The 16964-nt window shown below is 41.6% G+C and overlaps 1 protein-coding gene across 1 annotated transcript; it reads right to left on the bottom strand.

The window, feature by feature from the left end:
- Positions 1–215: 215 nt before the first annotated feature.
- Positions 216–10819, bottom strand: gmppb (GDP-mannose pyrophosphorylase B). Its single transcript, XM_058373010.1, has 10 exons — positions 10590–10819; positions 9532–9751; positions 7944–8024; positions 7118–7166; positions 6193–6335; positions 5382–5540; positions 5106–5184; positions 4568–4695; positions 4196–4378; positions 216–2438 (listed from the first exon to the last, which is right to left on the bottom strand). The coding sequence occupies exons 2-10, from the start codon at positions 9658–9660 to the stop codon at positions 2307–2309; spliced, it is 1083 nt and encodes a 360-aa protein (XP_058228993.1). The 5' UTR covers positions 9661–9751; positions 10590–10819; the 3' UTR covers positions 216–2306.
- Positions 10820–16964: the final 6145 nt, after the last annotated feature.

Raw genomic sequence — 16964 nt, 5'->3', positions numbered from 1 at the left:
AGTATCAGGATTTGCCTAACACTCTGCTCTCTGCTTAGTGGCTTTTATAGGACTCTTGACTGCTTTTAATACGGCATGGCACAGCCGAGTGCAGACACAGCTCCAGGCGTATGAGGTGCATGTTGATGTATTTTACTCCGATGAAGACTTAATACCAGACATGTGGCAATAGGAGAAAAGATCATTAACGGACAAAGAAAGAAGGACCAGAGTGATTGCTTGTACTGTTTATATTAATTCAGATTTTTTTTTATAAAGGTCATTAAAAGTGTTCATATTATCTGGGCTGACATTTTAGTGGTAGCACTCCAGCACTTCACAGTCAGTTCAAATGAACATGATACATTGCAGCATTTGTTCAGTTTCGTGTTCATTACAATCTCCTAAACGGAGTGCGTGCGGGATTTATAACGTAAAAAGAATTGAACGGTGATGAGCTGAGCTAACTTCACGGCATGGTTTTTCTTTTATATCCTACCGTGGCTTCATCTGCTCCTCGTATTTCAAGTTAAATGAATACTCCTCTTTTTTCTTTAAGACCTAATCTCTACCTACTACGTATTTTTACCTAGATACACAGATCAGGCATAACATTATGACCACCTGCCTAATATCGTGTTGGTTCCCTCTTTCGCTACCAAAACAGCCCTGACCCGTCAGACACTGTGTATTCTGACACCTTTCTATCAGAACCAGCATTAACTTCCTCAGCAATTTGAGCAACAGTAGCTCGTCAATGAGCCTTGGCCGTCCATGACTCTGTCCTTCCTTGGACCACTTTTGATAGATACTGACCACTGCAGAACGGGAACACCCCACAAGAGCTGCAGTTTTGGAGATGCTCTGATCCAGTGGTCTAGCCATCACAATTTGGCCTTGGTCAAACTCGCTCAAATCCTTACGCTTGTCCATTTTTCCTGCTTCTAACATCAACTTTGAGGACAAAATGTTGACTTGCTGCCTAATATATCCCACCCACTAACAGGTGCCATGATGAGGAGATCATCAGTCTTATTCACTTCACCTCTCACTGCTCATAATGTTATGCCTGATTGATGTAAATATTTTTATTTTTTTCTACAGCATTTTAAAGCACTTTAAAAAATGCTACACAACTAAAGCTGAATTTGATTGATTTCCTTTTATAATGGATGACTAAGGGTTGTTGAATTCTGTCAAGAAACCTTTTATGCAAATCCTCCCATCCGAGTCAGGACTACTTCTTCAAAAGGATGTGAGCATTAGCAATCTGAATCACTTTATTGCTTCAATGATGGAAAGATCTCTCATGTCTGTTTCAAAGAGTGTAAAAGTTGTAGGTTTGAATTTACATTACACACTATACGCTCAAAGGTTTGTGGACACCTGCCCATCACACCACAAACGACACAGGATGTCTTGTTACGCTGCAGAATTACAATTTCTCTTCACTGAAACTAAGATTTTCAGACCTGCTCCAGCGTGACAATGCACCAGTGCACAAAGAGCACACTGGATGTAGAAATGGTTTGAAAAGGGTTGTGTGGAAGAACCTACTGAACACTTTTGGGATGAACTGGTTCAACACTGATTGCACTGCAGGTCTCCTCACCCAACATCAGTTCTTGCAGCTCTTCTAGCTCCAAAATCTAGTAGAAACCCTTCCCGGCAATCGGGAGACAACACAATATTAACGCCTGTGGTTTCGGTATTGGATGTTAACCTGATACTGAGGTGTCCACATACTTCTGGCGTATTGTGTATAAGATATCTATTCTGAATGAATCTCGAATAAACAGGTCTTCAGTTCTTTTCTTAATGTACGAAAATCCTGTAGCTTGTGGTAATTACACATGATGTGGATAGAGATTAGGCTGAAATACGTCAGAATATTCCTTTAACCTGGGTTACGTAGATACTACGGCACCGAGTTTGAAGCTTCACTCAGCTCGTTATGTGCTACGTGTATAAGTTCCATACATACACGCTGCACAGACAAGCCTATTGCTATCCCAAATCATCAGAAAAATAAAGATAAAACGAAGGAGTTGCATAATTGCGCTCTCCACTTTTTAAGGCAATGTGACATTTGATCCATCCTTTGCCTAGTCATACAAGGCCTGTATCATATACACAGTGCTGATTGAGAAGAACTCACTAGACGAACCTTCATCTTGTCAGGTACATACACAAACATCAGCTCCTATCCTCCTTTACAATACTTACACCATATTTAAAGACCCTCCTGTTCATTTTGTTTCGGAGCACTAGCACCAAACCGCTAGCGCTTTCCTGGGCACGGAGAGTTACACGAATGTGTGTGATTTCTACATGATGATGCGAGGCTCGGGCACAGAGTCTGTGATGGACTTGTGAGGCAGAACGTTAGCACCGTTGATGTAGAGCTCGTCGCTGACGATCACGTCCTCGCCCAGGACGGTCACGTTCTCCATCCGTACCTGAAAGAAGAACAGGATGAACAGAATGCTTCTTAAATAATTTCAAGGCGGTCACTAAATGACTGAATATGTCTCAGTGTACAAAATAGTCTAATAATGGAATAAAAACTATGCAGCGGGGGAAAAAAATTGCAGCAGGTTTAATACTTTTTGGAATTTTGTGTTGATTCCAAATGATTCAACTCTTTGAACTGAATCTTTTAGGTGAGAGCCAACTCATATATACTAACTAGCTTTTTTTCTTCTTTTCCTTTTTTAAGATGCCAATTTACACCAGGTCCAGTGATCACACTCAAGCATCCAATACACTCCCAGGTTTAATCAACACAAGCTTTCTTTGTCCCAGAATCTTTCGATCCAGTTTTTCCTTCCAGACCATCAGTTCCTGCGTCATTTTCATGTCATGTCCCATCAAAACAACATTCAATCTGGCAACCCGTTAATACGGCTACCAAAGATGAACCATAAATCTTCCTTCTTGTGACCGAATGCTGTTTAATACTTCTGTAGCTCGTCTGCAGAGAGAACCCAGACTACCAATACACACACACTGTTTTAACTACATATATCAAACTTCTTAAATAATCTAATCTGAAATTGCATGTGAAAGCACAAGAATCATGACCTCGTTTCCTCTGTGTCTATGCAGCAACCTGTATCTAATGCCACTCTTGGGTCAGTGTACAAGGTCAGCTTCCACAAACACCTCTTCATCTGGCTCACAGCCTGATAAAAGCATTGTTATGTCCCATGGCTTAATCCATAACGGTCTTATAATAGTGACTGAAGCGATAACCAATGCGATGTGTGGATATTAATAGCATGAAGCAGGTGCAATGCATAATTTAAACACAATAGAGGATGAGTGAAGACCATTGGGTGGGTGCTGTTTCTACTCGCATCCAAGTTTAGCAATAGTCTCAGTAGCAATAATGTAAAATATTAATAAAAACCCACCAGGTTTCACTGATCTGACTGATCCTGATGACTGACAGCTCTGCGTACAAGACCAACCAGGACTATGAATAAACCTAGACAATCAATATTGTTCAAAACTACCCAAGAGACATTACATTTCACTGCTAACTCACGCTCCGAAGCTCCGCCCACAAGCCTTAAAGTCACTTTTGTACACCTTTCCTGAATCTGGAAACTGTCTTTTGTTCCACATTCATATATGAAAGAAATCAGCGGAATCCTTCTTTAAATATTTGACAAACATGTTCGTTTGTAGTTATGCGAGTAAATATCAACCGTAGGCATTTCAGATTCTTCTCTTCTTCGGAACTTCGCCAAGATGTGTGACCAGCTGAGTCAGTGCCAGTCTTCAAAATGACTTCTAAAGACCTGCCTCTTCCTAAAGTGCTTGAATAATCACTTAAGAAACATAAGTGGGCAGGCTAGGGAGAAAATCAGAGGGGCCAACATTGCTAATAACAAAACTGTTGCCACTTCATGAGACCACATGAAAATCCTGTTTGCTTGTTTCTGTTGGCTCACGAAAGTGAGAGTCATGAATTCACAAATCACCTTCATAAAGCAAAGCATTATTCTCGTTGAGGATAAATCACAAAAGCTGTAGCTAAACTGTAGATCTCAGAAAGAGATATGAGCAGTGTAATGGAGCATGGATACACCCTTATTTAGACACGACGCGTAGGTGTATTTCCCAAGATGTTATTAGTCATCGGTTGCAATCGATCCCCAAGGACTCTGATAAGAGTCGAGAGCTACAGGGTTACAGTCTGAGTCCTCACCCATTGTCCTACAGAAGAGCTCCAGCCCACGATGCATGACTCCAGCCAGGAGTGTGAGCGGATGTGAGCTCCCCTCAACACGGTGCAGCGTTTGATTCTCACGCCGTCCTCCAGCACCACGCCGGCGCCGATGGTCACGTTGGGCCCGATTGTGCAGTTCTCCCCGATTACCGCCGTTGGATCCTGGATAACAAAGTAGTCATTTAAAAAAAAAAAACCTTTAGTGGTGTTGTTTTGTTTCCAAAGTATTTCATAATGTCAAATGTTTGGATTAACATAAGACTAGAATAACGAGGCTGTGCTGCCACCTAGTGGACACAAAGTAAAATCTACAATAAGAAAAAGTCCACTTTGCAGTCTGTAGTTTCTTACCACTAAGACGTTGCCGAGGAAACCGGGTCCAGTGCGGAGCCTCTCAGGAGCGTTCTGTCTGACCGACTGCAGGTACATGCACATGCCAGTCAGGAAGTCTTTAGGCTGACCAATGTCCATCCAGAACCCTGGAGCATGCACACACACAAGAACATGTTAATCAGTGTATGTGTGTTTCTTGATTATAAATCAGACCTTTATTCTGTGTAATGGATCGGTTTATGTACAGATGTTACTGAGCAACAAAGCGACCTTTATTATTTTTCATCTTGTTATTATTATTAGTTAGCCTCATATTTATCATCAGATGTGTTGCCTCTATCACAGTTATTACATTGAACTGAAAATATCCTATAGAAATCACAAAAATCTTTTTTTTTTTTTTTTTTACTAGTGATTGATGCTCTGTTTTATCTTTGTTTGTTCTACACGTAGGTGATATCTCAAGGCTGATGGACTACATTTAGGTTTAAGGTTTTAAAAGAATAAAGTGTAGCCGGATGTTAGACAGATGTTCAGAGAGTGTGGGTTGATGTACCTTGAAGCTCCATGGCATAAAGCTGTCCTTCCTCAGCCATGACGGGGAAAATCTCCTTCTCAATTGAGGTTGGTCGCAACTGTGATAAACCAGAGAACGAGAATAAGACGGAAATAATTAAAAAATAAGCAAAAAAGCAATTCTTTTATATAAATGTGTACATCGTTGTTCTACAGCTGGAAGTGATTTTAATCTGAACACCTTTTGACCAATCAGACTGGTCTTTTTTTTTTCTTACTGGGATATAGATTGACCCGAGCTGGGTTACATCCTGACCTGTATCCTCCTCAGCATGCTCGGGCTGAAGATGTACATTCCAGCATTGATCTTGTTGGAGACGAAAACCTGCGGCTTCTCGACGAAGCGGTGGATGCGTCCGGTCTCTCCCTCATACACCACTACACCGTACTTCGACGGCTCCTCCACTTTAGTCACCTGGAATGTCAGCCATCGAATGAGACTGGGGTCATGTCAGTGTTATGGATGTTAACTCATAACTCATAATGTACACTATATTGCCAAAAGTTTTGGGACACCCCTCCAAATCATTGAATTCAGGTGTTGTTTTTCAGGGGTTCAACTCTTCCCAGAAGAGTTGAAGCTGTTATAGTTGCAAAGGGAGGGCCAACTCCATAAAATTCATGTTTTAGTGTAGGCAGACGTCCCAAAACATTTGGCAATATATGTCCAACTGTTTAAGATTTTATTTTTGTCCATCACAACATTCTAATGCGTGTGATCTTGCTGTTTTTCTAGCTGTTTGTTAGTGAGCCTCAGCAGACCTAATATCCCGATTAATTCCTTGTATCATGAAGTATTCTGATCTGATCTTTTGCTACATCGCCCACCACAGCATGAGGACTCATCACGATTCAGTCTCCCAGTTCCAGGACGAAACCTTAGGCAAGTGCGCCTCCTGGAGGTCAGAACAAGTTTAAACTGAAAATGATGCACTGGTTAAATCTGTGAGCTTAATTCTAGTGGCTTAGAGAGGAATGTACCAGTAGCAGTAAGCAGCTCTTTGGTATTTCCGCCCATTTAGTTGTCGTGAAGTAAAATTCAAACCTCGGAGCAACATGTGACTTACGACAATGGTTCCCTCTTTGCCGTGGTTCTTGTGGAATTTCAGCATGTCCTCGAAGGGGAAGTCACAGATCACGTCACTGTTGAGCACGAAAAACGGCTCCTCGCTGTCCGTCAGCAGTTCACGGGCCAGAGCGAGGGGACCGGCTGAATGAGAACAGACACAAAAAAAATTTTTCAGTAAATCTTGTGTTCAGTAATCATCATACATTTTCAAGGTCTGGGGATTGACCAGTACCAGATCCTGAGATAACTTGCTTCGGGTGATTAATGTCATTAATAGTCATGCCTAATATACTTCAATATTAGTAATATATATAAAATTTCTGTGTGGAGTTTGCATGTCCGTGCCTGCGTGGGTACCCCGGTTTCCTCCCACAGTCCAAAAACCTGTACATTAGGTTGACTGGTAATTCTAAACTGCCCATAGGAATGAGTGTGTGTGGTTGTTTGTCTATATGTGTGGCCCTGTGATGGACTGGTGACCTGTCCAGGGTGTACCCAGCCTTTCGCCCAATGTGTGCTGGGAAAAGCTCCAGCAGATCCCCGTGACACTAATTAGGAATAAAGCGGGTATAGAGAATAGATGGATGAACTTCAGAGTTCATGTTAATGCTAGAATTTTACATTTCTACTAGGATACATTTACTTTTAAATAATCAAACCTTATGACTTTTTATGGTAAAGACGTGATGTTGACGAGCTGGCAGAAAATCTGTGCTCTGTGTTTATGGGAAACGTTTTGTTTAACATCACGCGTGCCTACTGAATAAAATAAATAAAATAAAAATGTCAGTGAAATGATAAAATATCACATCAGATCTATTCCTGATCTACTGGTACAGGCCAACAGTGGCTGAATTTACTTATGCCCACAACAAAAGTATTAAAAGTAGGTTTTAGGGCAATAAGTCTGTGATTTTACCCACCTGTCCCTAGCGGCTCCTTCTCGTGGGAAAGGGAGATTTTTATTCCGAGCTGTGGAGAACAGAACAGCATGCTTTGAGCTCAATATCTCCATCATCCGGTATAAACTCTTTTATACTGAACAGAATCAACAGCAAAGACAATGGTATCTATATTGCATTTAATGATATTTATTTGTTTTCACTTTCTTATTTGCATTTGGTCAGAATTGGTCAGAATTGCTCTGTAGATTTTCAAAACGCAAATACTTATCAAACATGAAATCTTATTTTTATACACTCATCAGGCATAACATTATGACCACCTGCCTAATATTGTGTTGGTCCCCCTTTTGCTGTCAAAACAGCCCTGACCCGTCGAGACATGGACTCCACTAGATCTCTGAAGGTGTGCTGTGGTATCTGACACCAAGACGTTACCAGCAGATCCTTCAGGCCTCACCTCGCATCTTACAGGACCACTTTTGATAGATACTGACCACTGCAGACCGGGAACACCCCACAAGAGCTGCAGTTTTGGAGATGCTCTGATCCAGTGGTCTAGCCATCACAATTTGGCCCTTCGTCAAACTCGCTCAAATCCTTACGCTTGTCCATTTTTCCTGCTTCTAACATCAACTTTGAGGACAAAATGTTGACTTGCTGCCTAATATATCCCCCCCACTAACAGGTGCCATGATGAGGAGATCATCAGGGTTATTCACTTCACCTCTTAGCGCTCATAATGTTATGCCTGATCGGTGTAAATTTTTCTTCATTTAAAGCAGCTTTTCATTTTCTCCTCACACACATAAACTGACAAACCATGAGACCAAACAAAGTGTCTTACTCTCTGTTCCTGTGCCTTCATCTCTCTTTCTAGAAGATCGGACATGTAGCTGACGGCCAGGATGACATGTCGGACTCCGGCCTGTGCACACGCAAAAGAGAAATAAATATAATCGTGTGACCAGAGCAATGTGGTTCACCTCTTAGTAAAAAGAATGTAAGAATCAAAGACAGAAAGCAAACATTCCTATGCAAGTCCAAACTTCTCTGTTACATTTCTACTCACAATTCCTGATGAACTGGGGGAAAAATTATTAAAAATATTCTAGGATTAGCAGAATTTCAGGGTTTCTCTATTCCAAGACACCGAATCCAACTCACACAGCGCTCCGTAATCAAGTGCCTGTGATCAGATCAGATGTTTCATGAGCAGGAAAAAAGAAGAGCTTCTGACAAAGAAGAGCAAATCCGATCCAGACTTGTTTTCAAAGCTACTGATGCACATGACTGTTTAACACTCGGGTCATTAATCAGCATAGAGAAATCTCTGAAACAGTGGTGTAGGATTCTGGTCATTGAGCTATAAGGAGAACTCCCGGCTCCCTGGTCATCCAGGTGAGTGCTTTTTAAGAACCGGTACACCTAAATGCATTCAATTATTTTGCATATTTAATGCATTTATATTCATCCTGAATATTGTAGCCTTGAAAGTGTTTCAAGCTGGAAATGTAACTATTCTGTTTACGGCTTGCTGATTAATTAACAGTTGTGTAACCGGTGTACAAGACAGTGATCAGACCGGCCTTGCTGTATGGTTTAGAGACAGTGTCACTGAGGAAGAGACAGGAGCTGAGCAGAGCTGAAGATGTTGAGGTTCTCTTTGGGAGTGACAAGGTTGGACAGGATCAGGAACGAGTACATCAGCTCATGCTGGACGTTTGGGGGACAAAGTTAGGGAGAGGACAGATTAAGATGGTTTGGACATGTTCAGAGGAGGGAGAGTGAGTATAGTGGTAGGAGAATGTTGGACATTGAGCTGCTAGGCATGAGGCAAAGAGGAAGGCCAAAGAGGAGGTATATGGATGTAATAAATGAGGATATAATGGTAGTGGGTGCAAGTGTTGAGGATGCAGAAGATAGGGATAGGTGGAGAGAGATGATTCACTGTGGCCACACCTGAAGGGAAAAGCCGAAAGAAGAAGTGTGTAATTGGTCACGTGGGGTAGTGACGTCAGCTGACAAATATGTAAAGTATGAAAAATCTCAAGACTCCAAGAAACAATAATAAGGCTGTTGATGAAATACATGTACAGTGACTGTCACTTTACATTCTATGGATTTTACAGGACAGCAAGGCCAAAATGTAACCTTTATAACCAGTCTAGACAGCAGACAGGCCAAACATGGTCAAGTTCAGGAAGATCCAAATCAGTGACACACTCTAAACAGCCCTGATTGGATATTAATTGAAGTCTGCAAGTGGCCCAGATCCACTTAACTTTGTCTAATCAAGGCTGAAATTTGTTTATCACTGTCAGTCCAGGGCAGTACGACACGATGTGAGACGACTGTTACTTGGCTATGTTATCAGACGCAACATGATAAAGAGCACATTCTTGTCTTGTATAGTAAAGCACACTCGCTCTGACCTTAACCAAGGCCTCCACCTGATGGAGCAGGATGGGTTTATTGCAGAACTCCACCAGAGGCTTGGGCACGCTGAGCGTGAGAGGCCGTAGTCTTGTGCCATAGCCTCCGACGAGGATCAGAGCTTTCATGATGGACGAGTAGAAAAGAGCGTAGCGGTCAACTGCAGTGTGAATGAGCCGAGATGCACAGCAGCATCAGGTACAACAGGTATAACCGCACCTGTGATGGAGTAATAAGGGTGAGTCAGCAATGCACACGTTTCAGGATGTCATAAATACCTTGTCAGAATTTCACTTTATTTCAGAAAATGACTGATTAAAACTTGAAAGAATTACACAAAGAATAATAATAATACTCGTTGTGCTTATCGACAGTAAACATTATAAAAGATAAGAAAGATAAGAAGCAAGCAATATTGGTATTAGAACACGTTTGCTGTGAAATGAATGGTGGATACATTATACTGTAAGTGGATAATATAGAAAGCTATTGATCTGGACGGGTAAAATAATAACAACACTGGGTATTTGCATACATCAGCGGTCGTATTCCAAACCGAGTCACGTACCCTACTTTGGCGCCCTACTTCAAATATAAAATCGAGGCTTTTAACGCACTATCTAGTACACTAACCGTCAAAAACAACAAGATTTGTAATTGAACCGTTCGACTTCTTCGTGAACGGTGTATGAAAACGTAGCAGTTTCGCTGTACGGCGACTGAAACAATTAATTAACAAAATAACATAAAATAAAATGAATAATAATAAGTGTTATTTAAAGTACATATTCAATTCCTTTTTATTATCTAATTAAATTAAATTAAGAATAAACAGTAATTTGCTAAAAAAAAGAATACTTTGCTAGTCAGTGCCTGAAGGAATCTTTCTTAGCATCCTGCACTGCTAAAGTGCTAATCTCAGCGTCTGGCTATATAAACAAACACTTTTTACTCTTTTATACAAATATTTTTATTCTTTATTATTATTATTATTACTTTACAAGCGCATATATGTTACAAAAGAGGCCATAAGACATAAGAGAATCATCTCACTCACCGACTGGAACGTTAACACTCGTTAAACTTGTCAGATCTTCAGCCACGATAAAAAAAAAAAGAAGAAGATCTGTCAGGTTTGATCACAGTAATTCAGAGCAGGTGGTTTACTGTAACATGGAGACACACCCGGATATCCAACAAAAGTTCCTCCAGCCTTAAACAGGTTTTTTAATTCAATGGATAAGAGCTGAGTTAGTTCCAGGATCCAGGCGCGTGGGCGTGGCCTTGTGGCGTCAAGCCGCTCGTAGCAGGTCGTTGGTCGCCGGAATGTACCATTGTGTGAGAGGGAACACGTTTCATTCATAACAATAAATTGTGAGGTTTTTTTCATTTGATATTTTCTTAAATATCATATAATTGTAATATTCTCTTTACAGATTCTAATATTGAGTATATATATATATATAAACTCAGTATTAGATTCTGTAAAGAGAATATTACAATTATATGATATTTTCTTAAATATCATATAATTGTAATATTCTCTTTACAGATTCTAATATTGAGTATATATATATATATATATATATATATATATATATATATATATATATATATACACGCAGTTCTTTTTTTTTTTTAAATAATCTCCAAATTATAACCTTTTATGTTTACATAATGTTTATTTCTTAATATGTATATTGTATCTGTCGTCCGTATTCCCGAATTTTATTTACTTTATTTGATTTATATTGCATTAACAATAAATAAAAACAAAACCTTTTGGTAAATTATGTACAATGTATAATTATTTTGTACGCTCTTCATTTTAAAATATCGTACAATTCTGGAGTCAAGAACTCCTATGGATATAATGGGGACGTACAAAAGCCTGTGTAATCGCTATTCATACCCCCTACTTTCTTTCCATAATGGTATGATCCATAACTCTGATTTGGCCGCGATCCATTCGTCCTTCTTCTTAACCAATCACAGCAGAACAACGTGGCCAGGAAGTTAAAAACACAGCGGCTCCGTCCTAAACAGCACTGCTGTATTAAAATAGGCAGTCTGTGATTAACGTAGCCTGCGCTAGTACACTACAGTGTTCACTCTGTAGTGTAATAGGACACGGTTTAAGACAAAGCCATCGCTATTGATTCGCTACTGAGAAACTCACTCTCGCTCTCAGACCTAAGGCACTACTCAAATAAATTAAGGATATTCGGCTTTCGGTTGAAATCTCAGGATGCACCTAAAATGCACTATAACCTTTACAGGTGAACTTAATTTGACTTTCTCTACTCTTTTGAATGCACATGTCCAACTGTTCAGTGTTTCAGTACTTTTTGCATAACTTGCTGTTCTCTAACAAGGTGCTTAACGGCAAAATTCACAACTGGTGTTCTTGATCAATGAATCGACCAATAAATTTTCTGGTTCAATTTGAATTGGTATTTAAACAGTCCTCTTCATCATGCTGTTCACATTTTGACATCATGAGTCCAAGACGACACCTAACAATTGATCAACAGTACCTCACCATTGCGAGGCTTCAAACAGGATGTTCTCAGAGGGAAGTGGCCACTGAGCTTAGAGTGTCACAGAGTGTCATCAGCTGGAAGAGTCACAGAAAGGCATAGAAGTGGACGTCCTTCGGCCACATCCCACATTGATGACCGCTTCATTGTGAACAGTGCCCTGAGGAACCGGATGATGAATGCCACTCAACTCCAGGCACATTTAAGGGAGGTGAGAGGCACCCAAGTGTCACGTCAGACCATTCGAAACCGTTTACATCAGCGTGGTCTGCGTGCTAGACAACCTGAAAGGGTACCTGACCACACCACCAGGCACAGGCGTCATCGTCTTGCATGGGCCAGGGAGCATTTACACTGGACGAGGGACCAGTGGGCCTCAGTGCTGTTCTCTGATGAAAGTCGATTCACGTTGAGCAGAAATGATGGCCGCCAACGATGTTGGAGACATCAAGGAGAGCACTATGCATCAGCCACTGGTGGTGGTGGTGTTACAGTCTGGGCAGGTGTGTCTACTCAATACAGAACTGCCCTACATCTTGTAAATGGTACAGTGACAAGCCAATACTACCTGAATAACATCATTAATCCAGTCATTGTGCCCCTGCATGAACAACACAGGCCTAATTTCATCTTCATGGACGACAATGTTCCAGCTCATCGAGGTCGCATCATTAGGGAACGGCTGCTGGAGGCTGGGGTACCTCAAATGGAGTGGCCTGCACTTTCTCCAGACCTGAATCCCATAGGAAACCTATGGGATCAGCTGAGTCGCCATGTAGAGGCTCGTAACCCTGCACCCCAGAACCTCAATGACCTGAGGGCCGCCCTTCAGGAAGAGTGGAATGCCATGCCTCAGCAGACAATAAGTCGACTCGTGAACAGCATGAGACGTCGTTGTCAGCTGATGGTCAAGGGCACATGACAAATTATTGAGACATTGACATTTTTTGTTGTGGTATACCCGCCACTGTTGTTGGCTTTTGTTTCAATAAATTGTTTGAGATGAGGAAATCACCATTGCATGCTTCTACTTAAATGCCCTACTTTCATAATATAATATCACTGTAGCGTGAACTTCTACATTTTCCATAAATTTCATCCGAAAGCCGAATATCCTTAACTTTTTGTGAGTAGTGTATATACACTACTCACAAAAAGTTAAGGATATTCGGCTTTCGGGTGAAATTTCAGGATGCACCTAAAATGCACTATAACCTTTACAGGTGAACTTAATTTGACCTTCTCTACACTTTTGAATGCACATGTCCAACTGTTCAGTGTTTCAGTACTTTTTGCATAACTTGCTGTTCTCTAACAAGGTGCTTAACGGCAAAATTCACAACTGGTGTTTGATCCATGAATCAACCAATAAATTTTCTGATTCAATTAGAATTGGTATTTAAACAGTCCTCTTCATCATGCTGTTCACATTTTGACATCATGAGACCAAGACCACACCTAACAATTGATCAACAGTACCTCACCATTGCGAGGCTTCAAACAGGATGTTCTCAGAGGGAAGTGGTCACTGAGCTTAGAGTGTCACAGAGTCTCATCAGCAGGTTGTGACAGAGATACAGAGAGACTGGAAGAGTCACAGAAAAGCATAGAAGTGGACGTCCTTTGGCCACATCCCACGTCGGACCATTCGAAACCGTTTACATCAGCGTGGTCTGCGTGCTAGACAACCTGAAAGGGTACCTGACCACACCACCAGGCACAGGCGTCATCGTCTTGCATGGGCCAGGGAGCATTTACACTGGACGAGGGACCAGTGGGCCTCAGTGCTGTTCTCTGATGAAAGTCGATTCACGTTGAGCAGAAATGATGGCCGCCAACGATGTTGGAGACGTCAAGGAGAGTGCTAAGTATCAGCCACTGTTGTCACAAGACGAGCCTTTGGTGGTGGTGGTGTTACAGTCTGGGCAGGTGTGTCTACTCAATACAGAACAGCCATACATCTTGTGACAAGCCAATACTACCTGAATAACATCATTAATCCAGTCATTGTGCCCCTGCATGAACAACACAGGCCTAATTTCATCTTCATGGACGACAATGCTCCAGCTCATCGAGGCCGCATCATTAGTGAACGGCTGCTGGAGGCTGGGGTACCTCAAATGGAGTGGCCTGCACTTTCTCCAGACCTGAATCCCATAGGAAACCTATGGGATCAGCTGAGTCGCCGTGTAGAGGTTCATAGCCCTGCACCCCAGAACCTCAACGACCAGAGGGCCGCCCTTCAAGAAGAGTGGAATGCCATGCCTCAGCAGACAATAAGTTGACTCGTGAACAGCATGAGACATCGTTGTCAAGCTGTAATTGATGGTCAAGGGCACATGACAAATTATTGAGACATTGACATTTTTTGTTGTGGTATACCCACCACTGTTGTTGGCTTTTGTGTCAATAAATTGTTTGAGATGAGGAAATCACCTGTCAGGAACTGCTGGACAGTTACCTGCCAGGCCTGGAGAGGGGGCTGGCAGGTGACTCTATGGAGCCTGCTTTATTGTGTGTATCTTGTGCCACACCTATCCTATTCTCGTTCCCGCCTATCACCTGTTCTCCATTAGCCCTAATGTTGTGCCCTATAAATAGGGATCCTTTTGTACCTGTCTTTGTCGGCTATTGTTTCATGTTTTCTTGATTAGTGTTATGTCTAGTGTTCACGTTAGTGTTTATGTTAATAATGCAGCGCTTAATTGAATCCTGCATATGGGTCTATCTCCACGGCATGCCGGCACACATAGCACCATGGAGGTCCGGGTTCGAGCCCCGCACAGGGCGGGGGCATCCGGACGTTACAGAATAGCCGGCCATTCCTGAAGACCCAGCGGGATTCCCAGCAAGTTCCTGTTCACGATCAGGTACTGCAGCCCACAAGCGAGGACCCCGGCGGATGACATCCAACAGACCACCTGCTCCAGAGGAAGTTCAAGCAGGTGGCCCTCCTTCCCCGTTTCCCCAGGGAGGTGCCTCCATCTTTGTTCCGGTTGAGGACACCGATCCGTGATGGAGTTTCCACGGAAGACGCCGCTCGACTTCATGTCATGGGGGCCACTCCCTTTTTATCGGACCCACTGGAACCATGGCTTCCAACACATAGCCAGCCGGGGACGCCACTCCACGATGGAGTTTCCATGGAGGACTTTGCTCGGCATCACGGGTGGAAGACGCTTCCCTCCCGTCTCATGTGCGTCGGATGTCACTGTACCCTCAGGATCTGGGGTACTGTTGTGGACTGCAGTTAAGAATTATGCCATGTCTCGCATCTCCCCTCTAGGACTACACCTACCGGCTATGTTGGAGGCGCCTCGGGAGCCGTGCCTTAGAGGGGGGACTATGTCAGGAATTGCTGGAGAGTTACCTGCCAGGCCTGGAGAGGGGGCTGGCAGGTGACTCTATGGAGCCTGCTTTATTGTGTGCATCTTGTGCCACACCTATCCTATTCTCGTTCCTGCCGTATCACCTGTTCTCCATTAGCCCTAATGTTGTGCCCTATAAATAGGGATCCTTTTGTACCTGTTTTTGTCGGCTATTGTTTCATGTTTTCTTGATTAGTGTCATGTCTAGTGTTCACGTTAGTTTCTCCCAGTCTTGTGTTTATGTTAATAAAGCAGCGCTTAATTGAATCTTGAGTATGGGTCTATCTCCACGGTATGCTGGCGCAAGCAGCACCATGGGGGTCCGGGTTCGAGCCAGGCTTCTACTTAAATGCCCTACTTTCATGATATAATATCACAACTTTTTACATTTTCCATAAATTTCACCCAAAAGCCAAATATCCTTAACTTTTTGTGAGTAGTATATATATATCATATTTTTTCATCTTCTTTTTTTTATTTAAATTTCTTTTTCAAAACTTTACATTAAAATAAAATTTTCCCATATTTTTGTACTAAAAAAGGAACATAAAAAATACATTTTTAATATTTATAAACATGTATAAACTTATAAATATTTATAAATGTTTTTAATATATTTATATATTTTAAAATAGTCAATATATTTTAATGATGAATAATCATTTTTGCTGAACTTAATATTATTTACATTATTTTTATTTATACGAGTTATTATTCAGCTATAAGTGAATAATAACTATAACCTCTTAGATAAAGCTTTTTAAGCAGCTTCCACTGTTGCCATATCATTCAAAAATTAAAAAACAAATAAAAATCTGAAATCTCACTGCAAAAACTTTACACAAAATTAAAACACTGATGACTAAATTAAGAACGACGGGCTGTAGAGCTGTAAATTTTCCACTAAAAGATCTTGGCGTATAAAAGCTCAATCATCAACATAACCTTGACTTGTTCATTATGTTGCATTCTCAATGCTGATTGGTCTAAAGAAGATGAATTCTTTTATAACTGCTGCTCTGACCGTAACAGTTTGGACTGATCATCAACATTAATAAAAAAGTGACATTTCTAATTATAAGGAACGATGTAATCGCCAGCAAATCACTAAAACACTAAAACAATGTTTCCAAACTAAAACACTTTGGAAAGGGAGATGAAAATACACTATATTGCCAAAAGTTTTGGGACACCCCACCCCCAAGCCTAACCCTAACCCTTTACATGCACATGAATGTAATATGGAGTTGTCCCGCCCTTTGCAGCTATAACAGCTTCAACTCTACTGGGAAGGCTTTCCACACGGTTTAGGAGTGTGTTAATGGGACCATTCCTGTAGAAGCGCATTTGTGAGGTTAGTCACTGATGTTGGACGAGAAGGTCTGGCCCACAGTCTCCGCTGTAAATCATCCCAAAGGTGTTCTATCAGGTTGAGATCAGGACTTTGAAGTTCTTCCACACCAAACTCACTCATCCATGTCTTTATGGACCTTGCTTTTGCTCATGTTAGAACAGGAAGGGGTC

The sequence above is a fragment of the Hemibagrus wyckioides genome, linkage group LG21 (genome assembly GCF_019097595.1).
Source record: "Hemibagrus wyckioides isolate EC202008001 linkage group LG21, SWU_Hwy_1.0, whole genome shotgun sequence".
NCBI lineage: Eukaryota > Metazoa > Chordata > Actinopteri > Siluriformes > Bagridae > Hemibagrus > Hemibagrus wyckioides.
Note: the sequence above shows the minus strand (reverse complement) of the source record. Positions and strands in the feature narration are given on the sequence as shown.